General features: G+C 39.8%; 1 protein-coding gene across 4 annotated transcripts in view; it reads left to right on the forward strand.

The window, feature by feature from the left end:
- The window catches only part of LOC135546572 (neurofibromin-like), a 133,987-nt gene that overhangs the window by 40,012 nt on the left and 77,015 nt on the right, over window positions 1–16,960 (forward strand). For all 4 annotated transcript variants that reach the window (XR_010456598.1, XM_064975120.1, XM_064975121.1 and 1 more), the window contains exons 23-28: window positions 7,331–7,531; window positions 7,768–7,949; window positions 8,079–8,290; window positions 8,583–8,744; window positions 8,854–8,957; window positions 9,194–9,329. Coding sequence is in view for 3 of the 4 variants with exons in the window: in XM_064975120.1 (XP_064831192.1) it covers window positions 7,331–7,531; window positions 7,768–7,949; window positions 8,079–8,290; window positions 8,583–8,744; window positions 8,854–8,957; window positions 9,194–9,329 (997 nt within the window). In the remaining variant the exon portion in view is untranslated. The remainder of the gene's footprint in view (window positions 1–7,330; window positions 7,532–7,767; window positions 7,950–8,078; window positions 8,291–8,582; window positions 8,745–8,853; window positions 8,958–9,193; window positions 9,330–16,960) is intronic.

A 16,960-nucleotide genomic window follows, 5' to 3' on the forward strand; every position in this document is an offset into this window, starting at 1 on the left:
TTGTTGGTACAGCCTCATCTTTATCTGTTTTTTTGTTGGTACAGCGTCATCTTTATCTGTTTTTTTTGTTAGTACAGCCTCATCTTTATCTGTTTTTTTTGTTAGTACAGCCTCATCTTTATCTGTTTTTTGTTGGTACAGCGTCATATTTATATCTGTTTTTTGTTGGTACAGCGTCATCTTTATATCTGTTTTTTGTTGGTACAGCGTCATCTTTATCCGTTTTCTGTTGGTACAGCGTCATCTTTATCTGTTTTTTTGTTGGTACAGCGTCATCTTTATCTGTTTTTTGTTGGTACAGCCTCATCTTTATCTGTTTTTTTTGTTAGTACAGCCTCATCTTTATCTGTTTTTTTTGTTAGTACAGCCTCATCTTTATCTGTTTTTTTTGTTGGTACAGCGTCATCTTTATCTGTTTTTTTGTTAGTACAGCCTCATCTTTATCTGTTTTTTTGTTAGTACAGCCTCATCTTTATCTGTTTTTTGTTGGTACAGCGTCATATTTATATCTGTTTTTTGTTGGTACAGCGTCATCTTTATCTGTTTTTTGTTGGTACAGCGTCATCTTTATCTGTTTTTTGTTTGTACAGCGTCATCTTTATATCTGTTTTTTGATGGTACAGCGTCATCTTTATATCCGTTTTTTGTTGGTACAGCGTCTTCTTTATCTGTTTTTCTGTTGGTACATCGTCATCTTTATCTGTTTTTTTTGTTGGTACAGCCTCATCTTTATCTGTTTTTTTTGTTGGTACAGCGTCATCTTTATCTGTTTTTTGTTGGTACAGCGTCATCTTTATATCTGTTTTTTTGTTGGTACAGCCTCATCTTTATCTGTTTTTTTGTTGGTACAGCGTCATCTTTATCCGTTTTTTGTTGGTACAGCGTCATCTTTATCTGTTTTTTTGTTGGTACAGCCTCATCTTTATCTGTTTTTTGTTGGTACAGCCTCATCTTTATCTGTTTTTTTTGTTAGTACAGCCTCATCTTTATCTGTTTTTTTTGTTAGTACAGCCTCATCTTTATCTGTTTTTTTTTGTTGGTACAGCGTCATCTTTATCTGTTTTTTTGTTAGTACAGCCTCATCTTTATCTGTTTTTTTGTTAGTACAGCCTCATCTTTATCTGTTTTTTGTTGGTACAGCGTCATATTTATATCTGTTTTTTGTTGGTACAGCGTCATCTTTATATCCGTTTTTTGTTGGTACAGCGTCATCTTTATCTGTTTTTTGTTTGTACAGCCTCATCTTTATCTGTTTTTTTTGTTAGTACAGCCTCATCTTTATCTGTTTTTTTTGTTGGTACAGCCTCATATTTATCTGTTTTTTTTGTTGGTACAGCCTCATCTTTATCTGTTTTTTGTTGGTACAGCCTCATCTTTATCTGTTTTTTGTTAGTACAGCCTCATCTTTATCTGTTTTTTGTTGGTACAGCCTCATCTTTATCTGTTTTTTGTTAGTACAGCCTCATCTTTATCTGTTTTTTGTTGGTACAGCGTCATATTTATATCTGTTTTTTGTTGGTACAGCCTCATCTTTATCTGTTTTTTGTTGGTACAGCCTCATCTTTATCTGTTTTTTTGTTGGTACAGCGTCATCTTTATCTGTTTTTTTTGTTAGTACAGCCTCATCTTTATCTGTTTTTTTGTTAGTACAGCCTCATCTTTATCTGCTTTTTTTGTTAGTACAGCTTCATCTTTATCTGTTTTTTTTGTTAGTACAGCCTCATCTTTATCTGTTTTTTGTTGGTACAGCGTCATATTTATATCTGTTTTTTGTTGGTACAGCGTCATCTTTATATCTGTTTTTTGTTGGTACAGCGTCATCTTTATCTGTTTTTTGTTTGTACAGCGTCATCTTTATATCTGTTTTTTGTTGGTACAGCGTCTTCTTTATCTGTTTTTTGATGGTACAGCGTCATCTTTATATCCGTTTTTTGTTGGTACAGCGTCTTCTTTATCTGTTTTTTTGTCGGTACAGCGTCATCTTTATATCCGTTTTTTGTTGGTACAGCGTCATCTTTATCTGTTTTTCTGTTGGTACATCGTCATCTATCTGTTTTTTTTGTTGGTACAGCCTCATCTTTATCTGTTTTTTTTGTTGGTACAGCGTCATCTTTATCTGTTTTTTGTTGGTACAGCGTCATCTTTATATCTGTTTTTTTTGTTGGTACAGCCTCATCTTTATCCGTTTTTTGTTGGTACAGCGTCATCTTTATCCGTTTTTTTGTTGGTACAGCGTCATCTTTATCTGTTTTTTTTTGTTGGTACAGCCTCATCTTTATCTGTTTTTTGTTGGTACAGCGTCGTCTTTATCTGTTTTTTGTTGGTACAGCGTCATCTTTATATCCGTTTTTTGTTGGTACAGCGTCATCTTTATCTGTTTTTTGTTGGTACAGCGTCATCTTTATATCCGTTTTTTGTTGGTACAGCGTCTTCTTTATCTGTTTTTTGTTGGTACAGCGTCATCTTTATCTGTTTTTTTTGTTGGTACAGCGGCATCTTTATCTGTTTTTTGTTGGTACAGCGTCATCTTTATCTGTTTTTTTTTGTTGGTACAGCGTCATCTTTATATCCGTTTTTTGTTGGTACAGCGTCATCTTTATCTGTTTTTTTGTTGGTACAGCGTCATCTTTATATCCGTTTTTTGTTGGTACAGCGTCTTCTTTATCTGTTTTTTGTTGGTACAGCGTCATCTTTATCTGTTTTTTTGTTGGTACAGCGGCATCTTTATCTGTTTTTTGTTGGTACAGCGTCATCTTTATCTGTTTTTTTGTTGGTACAGCGTCATCTTTATATCCGTTTTTTGTTGGTATAGCGTCATCTTTATCTGTTTTTTTGTTGGTACAGCGGCATCTTTATCTGTTTTTTGTTGGTACAGCGTCATCTTTATCTGTTTTTTTGTTGGTACAGCGTCATCTTTATCTGTTTTTTGTTGGTACAGCGTCTTCTTTATCTGTTTTTTGTTGGTACAGCGTCATCTTTATATCCATTTTTTGTTGGTACAGCGTCATCTTTATCTGTTTTTTTGTTGGTACAGCGTCATCTTTATCTGTTTTTTTTTGTTGGTACAGCCTCATCTTTATCTGTTTTTTTTGTTGGTACAGCCTCATCTTTATCTGTTTTTTTTGTTGGTACAGCGTCATCTTTATCTGTTTTTTTTGTTAGTACAGCCTCATCTTTATCTGTTTTTTTTGTTAGTACAGCCTCATCTTTATCTGTTTTTTTGTTGGTACAGCTTCATCTTTATCTGTTTTGTTGTTGGTACAGCGTCATCTTTATCTGTTTTTTGTTGGTACAGCGGCATCTTTATCTGTTTTTTGTTGGTACAGCGTCATCTTTATCTGTTTTTTGTTGGTACGTCGTCATCTTTATATCCGTTTTTTGTTGGTACAGCGTCATCTTTATATCCGTTTTTTGCTGGTACAGCGTCTTCTTTATCTGTTTTTTTGTTGGTATAGCGTCATCTTTATCTGTTTTTTTTTGTTGGTACAGCCTCATCTTTATCTGTTTTTTTGTTGGTACAGCGTCATCTTTATCTGTTTTTTTGTTGGTACAGCGTCATCTTTATATCCGTTTTTTGTTGGTACAGCGTCTTCTTTATCTGTTTTTTGTTGGTACAGCGTCATCTTTATATCTGTTTTTGTTGGTACAGCGTCATCTTTATCTGTTTTTTGTTGGTACAGCGTCATCTTTATCTGTTTTTTTGTTGGTACAGCGTCATCTTTATCTGTTTTTTTGTTGGTACAGCGTCATCTTTATCTGTTTTTTGTTGGTACAGCGTCATCTTTATCTGTTTTTTTGTTGGTACAGCGTCATCTTTATCTGTTTTTTGTTGGTACAGCCTCATCTTTATCTGTTTTTTGTTGGTACAGCGTCATCTTTATCCGTTTTTTGTTGGTACAGCGTCATCTTTATCTGTTTTTTGTTGGTACAGCGTCATCTTTATCTGTTTTTTGTTGGTACAGCCTCATCTTTATCTGTTTTTTGTTGGTACAGCGTCATCTTTATATCCGTTTTTTGTTGGTACAGCGTCATCTTTATATCCGTTTTTTGTTGGTACAGCGTCTTCTTTATCTGTTTTTTTGTTGGTACAGCGTCATCTTTATCTGTTTTTTTTGTTGGTACAGCCTCATCTTTATCTGTTTTTTTGTTGGTACAGCCTCATCTTTATCTGTTTTTTTGTTGGTACAGCGTCATCTTTATATCCGTTTTTTGTTGGTACAGCGTCTTCTTTATCTGTTTTTTGTTGGTACAGCGTCATCTTTATATCTGTTTTTTGTTGGTACAGCGTCATCTTTATCCGTTTTTTGTTGGTACAGCGTCATCTTTATCCGTTTTTTGTTGGTACAGCGTCATCTTTATATCTGTTTTTTGTTGGTACAGCGTCATCTTTATCCGTTTTTTGTTGGTACAGCCTCATCTTTATCCGTTTTTTGTTGGTACAGCGTCATCTTTATCTGTTTTTTGTTTGTACAGCCTCATCTTTATCTGTTTTTTGTTTGTACAGCCTCATCTTTATCTGTTTTTTGTTGGTACAGCGTCATCTTTATCTGTTTTTTGTTGGTACAGCCTCATCTTTATCCGTTTTTTGTTGGTACAGCCTCATCTTTATCCGTTTTTTGTTGGTACAGCGTCATCTTTATCTGTTTTTTGTTGGTACAGCCTCATCTTTATCTGTTTTTTGTTGGTACAGCCTCATCTTTATCTGTTTTTTGTTGGTACAGCGTCATCTTTATCTGTTTTTTGTTGGTACAGCCTCATCTTTATCCGTTTTTTGTTGGTACAGCGTCATATTTATATCTGTTTTTTGTTGGTACAGCGTCATATTCATATCTGTTCTTTGTTGGTACAGCGTCATATTTATATCTGTTTTTTGTTGGTACAGCGTCATATTTATATCTGTTTTTTGTTGGTACAGCGTCATCTTTATATCTGTTTTTTGTTGGTACAGCCTCATCTTTATCCGTTTTTCTGTTGGAACAGCGTCATCTTTATCCGTTTTTCTGTTAGTACAGCGTCATCTTTATCTGTTTTTCTGTTGGTACAGCGTCATCTTTATCTGTTTTTCTGTTGGAACAGCGTCATCTTTATCTGTTTTTCTGTTGGTACAGCGTCATCTTTATCTGTTTTTCTGTTGGTACAGCGTCATCTTTATCTGTTTTTCTGTTGGTACAGCGTCATATTTATCTGTTTTTCTGTTGGTACAGCGTCATCTTTATCTGTTTTTTTGTTGGTACAGCGTCATCTTTATCTGTTTTTTTTTGGTACAGCCTCATCTTTATCTGGTTTTTGTTGGTACAGCCTCATCTTTATCCGTTTTTTGTTGGTACAGCGTCATCTTTATCCGTTTTTTGTTGGTACAGCGTCATCTTTATCCGTTTTTTGTTGGTACAGCGTCATCTTTATCTGTTTTTTGTTTGTACAGCCTCATCTTTATCTGTTTTTTGTTTGTACAGCCTCATCTTTATCTGTTTTTTGTTGGTACAGCGTCATCTTTATCTGTTTTTTGTTGGTACAGCCTCATCTTTATCCGTTTTTTGTTGGTACAGCCTCATCTTTATCCGTTTTTTGTTGGTACAGCGTCATCTTTATCTGTTTTTTGTTGGTACAGCCTCATCTTTATCTGTTTTTTGTTGGTACAGCCTCATCTTTATCTGTTTTTTGTTGGTACAGCGTCATCTTTATCTGTTTTTTGTTGGTACAGCCTCATCTTTATCCGTTTTTTGTTGGTACAGCGTCATATTTATATCTGTTTTTTGTTGGTACAGCGTCATATTCATATCTGTTCTTTGTTGGTACAGCGTCATATTTATATCTGTTTTTTGTTGGTACAGCGTCATATTTATATCTGTTTTTTGTTGGTACAGCGTCATCTTTATATCTGTTTTTTGTTGGTACAGCCTCATCTTTATCCGTTTTTCTGTTGGAACAGCGTCATCTTTATCCGTTTTTCTGTTAGTACAGCGTCATCTTTATCTGTTTTTCTGTTGGTACAGCGTCATCTTTATCTGTTTTTTGTTGGTACAGCCTCATCTTTATCTGTTTTTTGTTGGTACAGCCTCATCTTTATCCATTTTTTGTTGGTACAGCGTCATCTTTATCTGTTTTTTTGTTGGTACAGCGTCATCTTTATCTGTTTTTTGTTGGTACAGCGTCATCTTTATCTGTTTTTTGTTGGTACAGCCTCATCTTTATCTGTTTTTCTGTTGGTACAGCCTCATCTTTATCTGTTTTTTTGTTGGTACAGCGTCATATTTATATCCGTTTTTTGTTGGTACAGCGTCATCTTTATCTGTTTTTTGTTGGTACAGCCTCATCTTTATCTGTTTTTTGTTGGTACAGCGTCATCTTTATCTGTTTTTTGTTGGTACAGCCTCATCTTTATCTGTTTTTTGTTGGTACAGCGTCATCTTTATATCTGTTTTTTGTTGGTACAGCGTCATCTTTATCCGTTTTTGTTGGTACAGCGTCATCTTTATATCCGTTTTTTGTTGGTACAGCGTCATATTTATATCTGTTTTTTGTTGGTACAGCGTCATATTTATATCTGTTTTTTGTTGGTACAGCGTCATATTTATATCTGTTTTTTGTTGGTACAGCGTCATATTTATATCTGTTTTTTGTTGGTACAGCGTCATCTTTATATCTGTTTTTTGTTGGTACAGCCTCATCTTTATCTGTTTTTCTGTTGGTACAGCGTCATCTTTATCTGTTTTGCTGTTGGTACAGCGTCATCTTTATATGTTTTTTGTTGGTACAGCGTCATCTTTATCTGTTTTTTGTTGGTACAGCGTCATCTTTATATCCGTTTTTTGTTGGTACAGCGTCATCTTTATATCCGTTTTTTGTTGGTACAGCGTCATCTTTGTATCCGTTTTTTGTTGGTACATTGTCATCTTTCCAAGGGCGCCATCTGAATTCACCCATCGACGTTCCTCTGCACTGCCACGCGCAACTTTTTCTCAGCTGGCACAATTTGATTGGCTGCTGTCCGATTCAAACTGTAATCCGTTAAATGAAGAGTTGATGTGCTGCACACTTTTTAATAGCATCATTTTTAATATTTGGGTTTGGGGAGGGTGTCAGGTCGAGTAATAAGGCATGAGTCATTGTTGTTAAAATCAAAGTCGAGTTGCAAGTCATCATATTTGTGACTCCAGTCTGACTCGAATCCAAGTCATGTGACACGAGTCCTCACCTCTGGTATACAACATTTGTTTATAAGGCCAAAAATGTCTGTAGAAATTGCTGATTGCCCCTTTAAAGGCTATCAATAATGAACCTTTTTTTTAAAGATTTTTGTTAATTCAACCCCTCACCACGTCTCTTCCAGGAACAAGATGGTGGAGTACCTGACAGACTGGGTGATGGGCACCTCCAACCAGGCTGCTGATGACGATATCAAGTGTCTGACCAGAGACCTGGACCAGGCCAGTATGGAGGCGGTGGTGTCTCTGTTAGCTGGCCTGCCTCTACAACCAGAGGAGGGAGACGGGGTCGAGCTGATGGAGGCCAAGTCCCAGCTCTTCCTCAAGTAACTACAACATGCTTTACTCATATACCTTTTAGTCATGTAGCTGACACTCTAATCCAGAGAGACTGCTCTTCAGCTTTCTGTTTACTGTGCATGCATGCAGTAACATTTTCACACGCAAAATAAACTCTGTTTCTGTATAGAAGTAAAGGAATGCATTAACTTAAATGTGCACTTTATTTGAATCCATACTGACAGTTAAGTGTTCTCAACCCTGCTTTACCCCCTGTACCCAGGTACTTTACTCTGTTTATGAACCTGCTGAATGATTGCAGTGAGGTGGAGGATGATGGCCAGCCGGTGGTTGGGAGGAAGAGGGGCATGTCTCGACGCCTGGCCTCCCTCAGACACTGTACTGTCCTGGCCATGTCCAACCTCCTCAATGCCAACGTGGACAGCGGACTAATGCATTCTATCGGTGATCATAGCTTCCAAAATGAACAATCAAACCTCAGTTAAAATGTCCTTGCATCCACTTCCACCCTTCATCTCTCTCTGTCGCTCTGTCTCTCTCTCACTCCTCCCCCCACCATCCATCCTTCTCTAGGTCTGGGCTACCATAAGGACCTGCAGACACGGGCCACCTTCATGGAGGTTCTGACTAAGATCCTCCAGCAGGGGACAGAGTTTGACACACTGGCAGAGACGGTGCTAGCTGACCGCTTTGAGAGGCTGGTGGAGCTGGTCACCATGATGGGAGACCAGGGAGAGCTGCCCATCGCCATGGCACTGGCCAATGTGGTGCCAGGATCCCAGTGGGTATGTACGAAAAAGAGCACTAGGTCATTTTTGTCTCATCTTGGGGTGACCAACCTTCACACTGAAGAGTACTACAATAACACACCTGTTTCTGCTCGTCACGGTGCTGATTCATTAGTAGAATCAGACATGTTAGTGCAAGGCTGGAGTAAAAGCCTGCATCTCCTGTAGCTCTCCAGGAAAAGGGTTGGCCACCCCTGTGCTAGTATGAGTGTGTTAGTTCTAGTCGTTCTAGAAAGGTGTTTACGCATTTTTGTGTTTTAGAGTTTTTGTCTGCGTGTGTCTTCTTCAGGACGAGCTGGCCCGTGTGTTGGTGACGCTGTTCGACTCCCGCCACCTGCTGTATCAGCTTCTCTGGAACATGTTCTCCAAGGAGGTGGAGCTGGCTGACTCTATGCAGACTCTGTTCAGAGGCAACAGCCTGGCCAGTAAAATCATGACCTTCTGTTTCAAGGTAAAACCACATTTCTCTCTCATACAGACAATTTTAAATAGTAGAACCTGAAGCACTCACACCAAGCATGACATTTTAAATCCATTTTAACGTTGAAATCCTTTGTCAGGTGTACGGGGCGGCGTACCTACAGAAGCTACTTGAGCCTCTACTTAAAGGGGTCGTCACCACCCCAGAGTGGCACAACATCAGCTTTGAGGTGGACACAACCAGGTAGGAACCTTCACTGGAAGCATTCCAACAGTTAGTTTGACTGTGGTAGCCTGTTGTGGTGGTAAGGGATAGCACATCGATTTGAGCAATTATGGGGGTAACCTTGTTAAATGGAAGTTACCAAGGCAATTTTTACTTTTTATTTCATGAATGACAGTTGTAGGATTATCCCCTTCCTCTCTCCCCCCCCCCTCCGTCTCCTCTCTTTTTGTCCTCTCCACCCTCCCTGTCTGTAGACTAGAACAGTCGGAGAACCTTGAGGAGAACCAGCGGAACCTTCTCCAGATCACAGACCGGTTCTTCCTGGCCATTATCAACTCCTCCAGCGAGTTCCCTCCGCAGCTACGCAGTGTGTGTCACTGTCTCTACCAGGTAGGCTCATATTCCACCCCTGGCCTGACCTTGCTCTCTGGGTGGGTGGAGTGCTGTCGCCACTGGCTTCCTTCTTCCACACTGTGCCGGTTATGGCATTAGTCAAACAGCTCTCACTCACTCTAATACACACACTGCCACAACCTTCTTACTTTCCTCTGACTTTCCACTAACATTGCCGCTATCCATACAGTGGTTCCTCCTTTAAAAAATTCTGTGCTTACACCGCGGGACTTAGAGGTAACCAGCGTCACCGCGTCATTCATCCAGACCACCACAAGGGGGAGTTAGAGTACTCATTATGCATTTGGGTCCCAAAGTTTTTATATGACCAATCATATCGAGTGGTTCCAAAGACGAATTTGACTCGAGCCACCCGTCCCTGGTGACTTCCTTCAGCAAAGATGGCTGACAAAACATTACGGTGGAAGCAAATCTAAGTAATTATAACGTCATAACGAGTTAAGCAAAAAATGTACAATTGAAGGGAATATGTTAATGTGGAAAAAACGATTGTGCATATTTTTTTGTCAAAGTTAATTTACGAAATTCGCTATTTAGCAAGTTTTTTTCAGTCATATCCAATACCAGGTGTATCAAATTCCATTCTTTGAATGATGCTGTGTCTGCATGTATGTATTACAATTATACACTTCAACAGTGTTTACCACTCATGCTCCTGGGACATCAATGATTACACATTGTAACTATGCAATAGATTCGAAACATGATTTAAGTAAAGGCTGATTTGTAATTCATATATACAAAAAAAACAGTCCACTACACTTCCTATGCATATCTAACTCCCTTCATCTGCATTAATCTGAGGAGGTTCTCCCAGCCATGTGGACGACTTGAAAACAGGGCAGCAAAGTTTGTCACCCGAGCGGTTTAGAGCATAATACTATTTACCTGTGAGTTATCAGACCTTCATACAAACTTGCTATGCTAAGTTCTTGACGCACAACCGAAGGTGCTGCCATATCCTGCCAGCACGCCCACAAGCGAGCCACTTGGGCGGAGATTGACGTGTGGAAGAGGGTGAGGAACGAGATGGGTGTAACAATCCAGGCTATTTGCTCTGAGACCGGCATAATGTAATGAAACAAACAGGAAGCAGGTTTCGAACCCTCAACATTCTCAAATCAAATTTTATTGGTCACATACACAAGGTTAGATGTTAATGCGAGTGTAGCGAAATGCTTGTGGTTCTAGTTCCGACCATGCAGGAATAATTAACAAGTAATCTAACAATTGCACAACTACCTTATACACACAAGTGTAAAGGAATGATTAAGAATATGTACATATAAATATATGGATGAGCGATGGCCGTGCGGAATAGGCAAGATGAAGTAGATGGTATAGAGTACAGTATATACAAATGAGATGAGTAATGTAAGGTATGTAAACATTATATAAAGTGGCATTTTTTGAAGTGACTAGTGGAGGTCCACCGATTTTATGATTTTTCAACTCCGATACCAATTATTGGAGGGGCAAAAAAAATCCGATACCGATTAATCGGACAATTAAAAAAAAAATGTATTTAAAAAAAGTTATTTTATTTATTTATTTGTAATAATGACAATTACAAAAATACTGAATGAACACTTTTATTTGAACTTAACATCAATCAAATCAATTTAGCTTCAAATAAATAATGAAACTGTCACACCTTGGTCTTAGTATTTTGTGTTTTCTTTATCTATTTGGTCAGGCCAGGGTGTGACATGGGTTTTTGTATGTGGTGCATTTTGTCTTGGTTTTTTTTTTCACATGTATTGGGATGGTAGCTTAGTGGGGTGTTCTAGGTGAATCTATGGCTGTCTGAAGTGGTTCTCAATCAGAGGCAGGTGTTTATCGTTGTCTCTGATTGGGAACCATATTTAGGCAGCCATATTCTTTGAGTGTTTAGTGGGTGATTGTCCTTTTGTTCCTTTTCCTGTCCTTATGTCTGTCGTGTACTAGTTTGCACCAGTATTAGGCTGTTTCGGTTTTCGTTACGTTTATTGTTTTGTAGTGTTTGTGTTTAGTGTGTTTTTTTCATTAAACATGAATCTCAATAGCCACGCCGCATTTTGGTCCGACTCTCCTTCGCCTACAGAAAACCGTTACAGAAACATGTTCAATTATGGTTTAAATAATGCAAAAACAAAGTAAAAATAAAGTAAAACTGCCATTTGTGCCATGTAAAAAGCTAATGTTTAAGTTCCTTGCTCAGAACATGAGAACATTTGAAAGCTGGTGTTTCCTTTTAACATGAGTCTTCAATATTCCCAGGTAAGAAGTTTTGGGTTGAGGTTATTATAGGAATTATAGGACTATTTCTCTCTATATCATTTGTATTTCATATACCTTTGACTATTGGATGTTCTTATGGGCACTTTAGTATTGCCAGTGTAACAATATAGCTTCCATCCCCCTCCTGGGCTCGAACCAGGAGCTCCTGAACCAGGGCTCCTGGGCTCGAACCAGGAACACATCGATAACAGCCACCCTCGAAGCAGCGTTACCCATCGCTCCACAAAAGCCGCGGGGGAGCAAGGGGAACGACTACTCCAAGTCTCAGAGCGAGTGACGTTTGAAATGCTATTAGCGGGCACCCTGGTAGCTAGCTAGCCATTTCACAACGGTTACACCAGCCTAATCTCGGGAGTTGATAGGCTTGAAGTCATAAACAGCGCAATGCTTGAAGCACAGCGAAGAAATGCTGGCAAACGCACAAAAGTGCTGTTTGAATGAATGCTTACGAGCCTGCTGCTGCCTACCACCGCTCAGTCAGACTGCTATATCAAATCATGGACTTTATTATAACATAATAATCACAGACATATGAGCGTTAGGTCATTAATATGGCCAAATCCGGAAACTATAATTTCAAAAATAAAACGTTTATTCTTTCAGTGAAATACGAAACCGTTCCATATTTTATCTAACGGGTGGCATCCATAAGTATTCCTGTTACATTGCACAACCTCAGTGTTATGTCATAATTACGTAAAATTCTGGCAAATAAGTTTGCAACGAGCCAGGCAGCTCAAACTGTTGCATATACCCTGACTCTGCGTGTAATGAACGCAAGAGGTGACACAATTTCCTTAGTTTAATATTGCCTGATAACATGAATTTCTTTTAACTAAATATGCAGGTTTAAAAAATATGTACTTCTGTGTATTGATTTTAAGAAAGGCGTGGATGTTTATGGTTAAGTACATTCGTGCAACGATTATGCTTTTTTCGCAAATGCGCTTTTGTTAAATCATCTCCCGTTTGGCGAAGTTGGCTGTCTTTGTTTGTAAGAAATAGTCTTCACAGTTCGCAACGAGCCAGGCGGCCCAAACTGCTGCATATACCCTGATTCTGTTGCACAGAACGCAAGAGAAGTGACGCAATTTCTCTAGTTAAAATAAATTAATGTTAGCAGGCAATATTAACTAAATATGCAGGTTTAAAAATATATACTTGTGTATTGATTTTAACTTCTTGAAACTCCCCATCCCGGATCCGGGATCGTGACTAAAGCCTCAGGCTCATTAGCATAACGCAACGTTAACGATTTCTGAAAATCGCAAATAAAATGAAAATAATGCGCCTACTCTCAAGCTTAGCCTTTTCTTAACAACACTGTCATCTCAGATTTTCAAAATATGCTTTTGAACCATAGCAATTCACTAATTTGTGTAAGAGTATGCTAAGCTAGCTTAGCATTTTGAGTAGCATTTAGCACGCAACATTTTCACAAAAACCAGATAACCAAATAAATAAAATCATTTACCTTTGAAGAGCTTCGGATGTTTTCAATGAGGAGACTCTCAGTTACATACCAAATGCGCAGTTTTTCCTGAAAGCGTCTTTGTGTAGGAGAAATCGCTCCGTTTTGTACATCACATTTGGCTACCGAAACGAACCGAAAATTCAGTCACCTACAACGTCAAACTTTTTCCGAATTAACTCCATAATATCGACCGAAACATGGCAAACGTTGTTTGGAATCAATCCTCAAGGTGTTTTTTCACATATCTCTTCATTGATATATCGTTCGTGGAAGCCTGCATTCTTCTCTAAAGTCCGTGGAAAAATACTTGCAGCTGACTTTTGCGCACCAATTTCGGCGCAGGACACCGGGCGGACACCTGGTAAATGTGGTCTCTTATGGTCAATCTTCCAATGATATGCCTACAAATACGTCACAATGCTGCAGACACCTTGGGGAAACGACAAAAAGGGCAGACTTACTCCTCTCGCATTCACAGCCATATAAGGAGACAATGGAAAACAGAGCCTCAAAAATCCTGCTCATTTCCTGGATGCCGTCTCATCTTGGTTTTGCCTGAAGCTCACGTTCTAGGGCACGCACAGAAAATATCTTTGTAGTTCTGGAAACGTCAGAGTGTTTTCTTTCTACGAATTATATGCATAGTCGAGCATCTTTTTGTGACAAAATATCTTGTTTAAAACGGGAACGTTTTTCATCCAAAAATGAAATTGCGCCCCTAGAGTTTCAAGAGGCTAAGAAAAGGGTTGATGTTTATGGTTAGGTACACATTGGTGCAACGACAGTGCTTTTTTCGCAAATGCGCTTGTTAAATCACCCATTAGGCGAAGTAGGCTATGATTCAATGATAAATTAACAGGCACCGCGTCGATTATATGCAGCGCAGGACAAGCTAGATAAACTAGTAATATCATCAACCATGTGTAGTTAACCAGTGATTATGTTAAGATTGATTGTTTTTTATAAAATACGTTTAATGCTAGCTAGCACCTTACCGTGGCTCCTTGCTGCACTCTCATAACAGGTTGTCAGCCTGCCACGAAGTCTCTTCCTGGAGTGCAATGTAATCGGCCATGATCGGGGTCCAAAAATGCCAATTTCCGATTGTTATGAAAACTTGAAGTCTGCCCTTGTGACGAGTGATACATTTATTCCATCCAATTTTTAATGATTAAAGTGGCTATAGATTTGAGTCAGTATGTTGGCAGCAGCCACTCAATGTTAGTGATGGCTGTTTAACAGTCTGATGGCCTTGAGATAGAAGCTGTTTTTCAGTCTCTCAGTCCCAGCTTTGATGCACCTGTACTGACCTCGCCTTCTGGATGATAGCGGGGTGAACAGGCAGTGGCTCGGGTGGTTGTTGCCCTTGATGATCTTTTTGGCCTTCCTGTGACATTGGGGGGTGTAGGTGCCCTGGAGGGAAGGTAGTTTGCCCCCGGTGATGCGTGTGCAGACCTCACTACCCTCTGGAGAGCCTTACGGTTGTGGACGGAGCAGTTGCCTACCAGGCGGTGGTACATTCTGACAGGATGCTCTCGATTGTTCATTTGTAAAAGTTTGAGGGTTTCAGGTGAACAGCCAAGTTTCCTCAGCCTGCCGAGGTTGAAAAGGCGCTGCTGTGCCTTCTTCACCACGCTGTCTGTATGGGTGGACCATTTCAGTTTGTCAGTGATGCGTACGCCGAGGAACTTCCACCTTCTCCACTGCTGTCCAGTCGATGTGGATACGGGAGTGCTCCCTCTGCTGTTTCCTGAAGTCGTCTCCGATCGTCTCCTTTGTTTTGTTGACATTGAGTGTGAGGTCATTTTCCTGACACCACACGCTGAGGGCCTTCACCTCCTCCCTATAGGCAGTCTTGTCGTTGTTTGTAATCAAGCCTACCACTGTAGTGTTGTCTGCAAACTTGATGATTGAGTTGGAAGTGTGCATGGCCACGCAGGTATGGGTGAACAGGGTGTACAGGAAAGGGCTCAGAACACACCCTTGTGGAGCCCCAGTGTTGAGTATCAGCGGAGTGGAGATGTTGTTACCTACCCTCACCACCTGGGGGCGGCCTGTCAGGAAGTCCATGATCCTGTTGCACAGGGCCAGGTCAAGACCCAGGGCCTCGAGCTTAATGACTAGTTTGGAGTGTACTATGGTGTTGAATGCTGAGCTGTAATCGATGGCCAGCATTCTTACATAGGTATTCCTCTTGTCCAGATGGGTTAGGGCAGTGTGATGGCGATTGCATCGTCTGTGGACCTATTGGGGCGGTAAACAAATTGGAGTGGGTCTAGGGTGTCAGGTAGGGTGGAGGTGATATGATCCTTGACTAGTTTCTCAAAGCACTTCTGATGACGGAAGTGAGTGCTACGGAGCGATAGTCGTTTAGCTCAGTTACCTTCGCTTTCTTGGGAACAGGAACAATGATGGCCCTCTTGAAGCATGTGGTAACAGCAGACTGAGATAAGGATTGATTGAATATGTCTGTAAACACACCAGCCAGCTGGTCTGAGCATGCTCCGAGGACGCGGCTCGGGATGCTGTCTGGGCCGGCAGCCTTGAGAAGGTTAACACGTTTAAATTATTTTACTCACGTTGGCTGCAGTGAAGGAGAGCCCGAAATCTAGCACGCTATCGACTGTACCATTATGTATTAATTGTGGTTGTGGCCGATTGTGGCTAAAAACACTATCTATTGGAATCTTTAACAAGTGGAAAGGGGAACAAGTATTATTAGTTTTTCACAAGTGTAGCAGGCTGTAAATTCTGCAAACAATGTTTCTCGGATGGGCTATTAGCTGAACAATAGACCATTCAACCTTTACTAAAAAATTGTCTAATAGCCGAGCTAGGTGTGAACCCCCCCCAACCTGAGCTGGTGTATATATTGGTCATGGCTCCCAAGTGGTGCAAACATCTCAGTGCAAGAGGCATTACTACAGTCCCTGGTTCGAATACAGGCTGTATCTCATCTGGCCGTGATTGGGAGTGGCATAGGGCGGCGCACAATTGGCCCAGCGTCATCTGGGTTTGGCCAGCTTAGGCAATCATTGTAAATAAGAATTTGTTCTTAACTGACTTGCCTAGTTAAATAAAGGTTAAATCAATTTTAAAAAACTGACGGCAACCGCAGCGCAATCAATAGGAGGTGAACTGTGGCTGGTGCTGAAAATATAGCTAACTTGTTATGCAAGTGTTGCACACCAACAGATGGAGAAAACCTACACCAGTTGAGCAATTCATTTCAACAATAATCTTTTTAATTTGACTTTACAAATAACAAGAGGGCTTAATTGGAGTTTTTTCGGAGCCTAGACCTATATAAAATATCTGGCTGCGGTAGGCTATGAGGCTTAACAGCCTAATAGAAGTAGGATTGTAAACAAGATGCTGTGTTTTTATTTACAGTAGTGATGGGCAACTGGAGACAAGTTTACTGTAGCAGGTGTATCCCATTATGCAAATGTTTTCTATTAGCAAGACATTCGACTTTTTATATCCCGGCTAGTGTTGTGAAAATCCCTCAACGTGCAATGTATCCGATGCTTGATTACTCTAAAGTGTTACGTTTCTAACTCAAAACAGCAGGACAGTATTTCTTCATCAACATCTTTATGCTTTCGTTAATAAAATAACGAGAAAGACATTTAAATGCTGTTTATTTAAACTACATTTTAGTCGCACTTCCACCCAGCTCCATGACCACAGGTAAAATCTTGCTGAGATGATCAATATATTTGTTGTATCGTCTTTTTCTAGCCAAAACATCTTGATGGCCTTGACCAGTTCATCTTTGCTGTTTGCTTGTCAGCTGGCAGAGTTACGGATTCATTTTTTTCAGTTGATGCCAAACAAATTAGATCAGGTT

This window comes from Oncorhynchus masou, chromosome 9 (assembly GCF_036934945.1).
Source record: "Oncorhynchus masou masou isolate Uvic2021 chromosome 9, UVic_Omas_1.1, whole genome shotgun sequence".
NCBI lineage: Eukaryota > Metazoa > Chordata > Actinopteri > Salmoniformes > Salmonidae > Oncorhynchus > Oncorhynchus masou.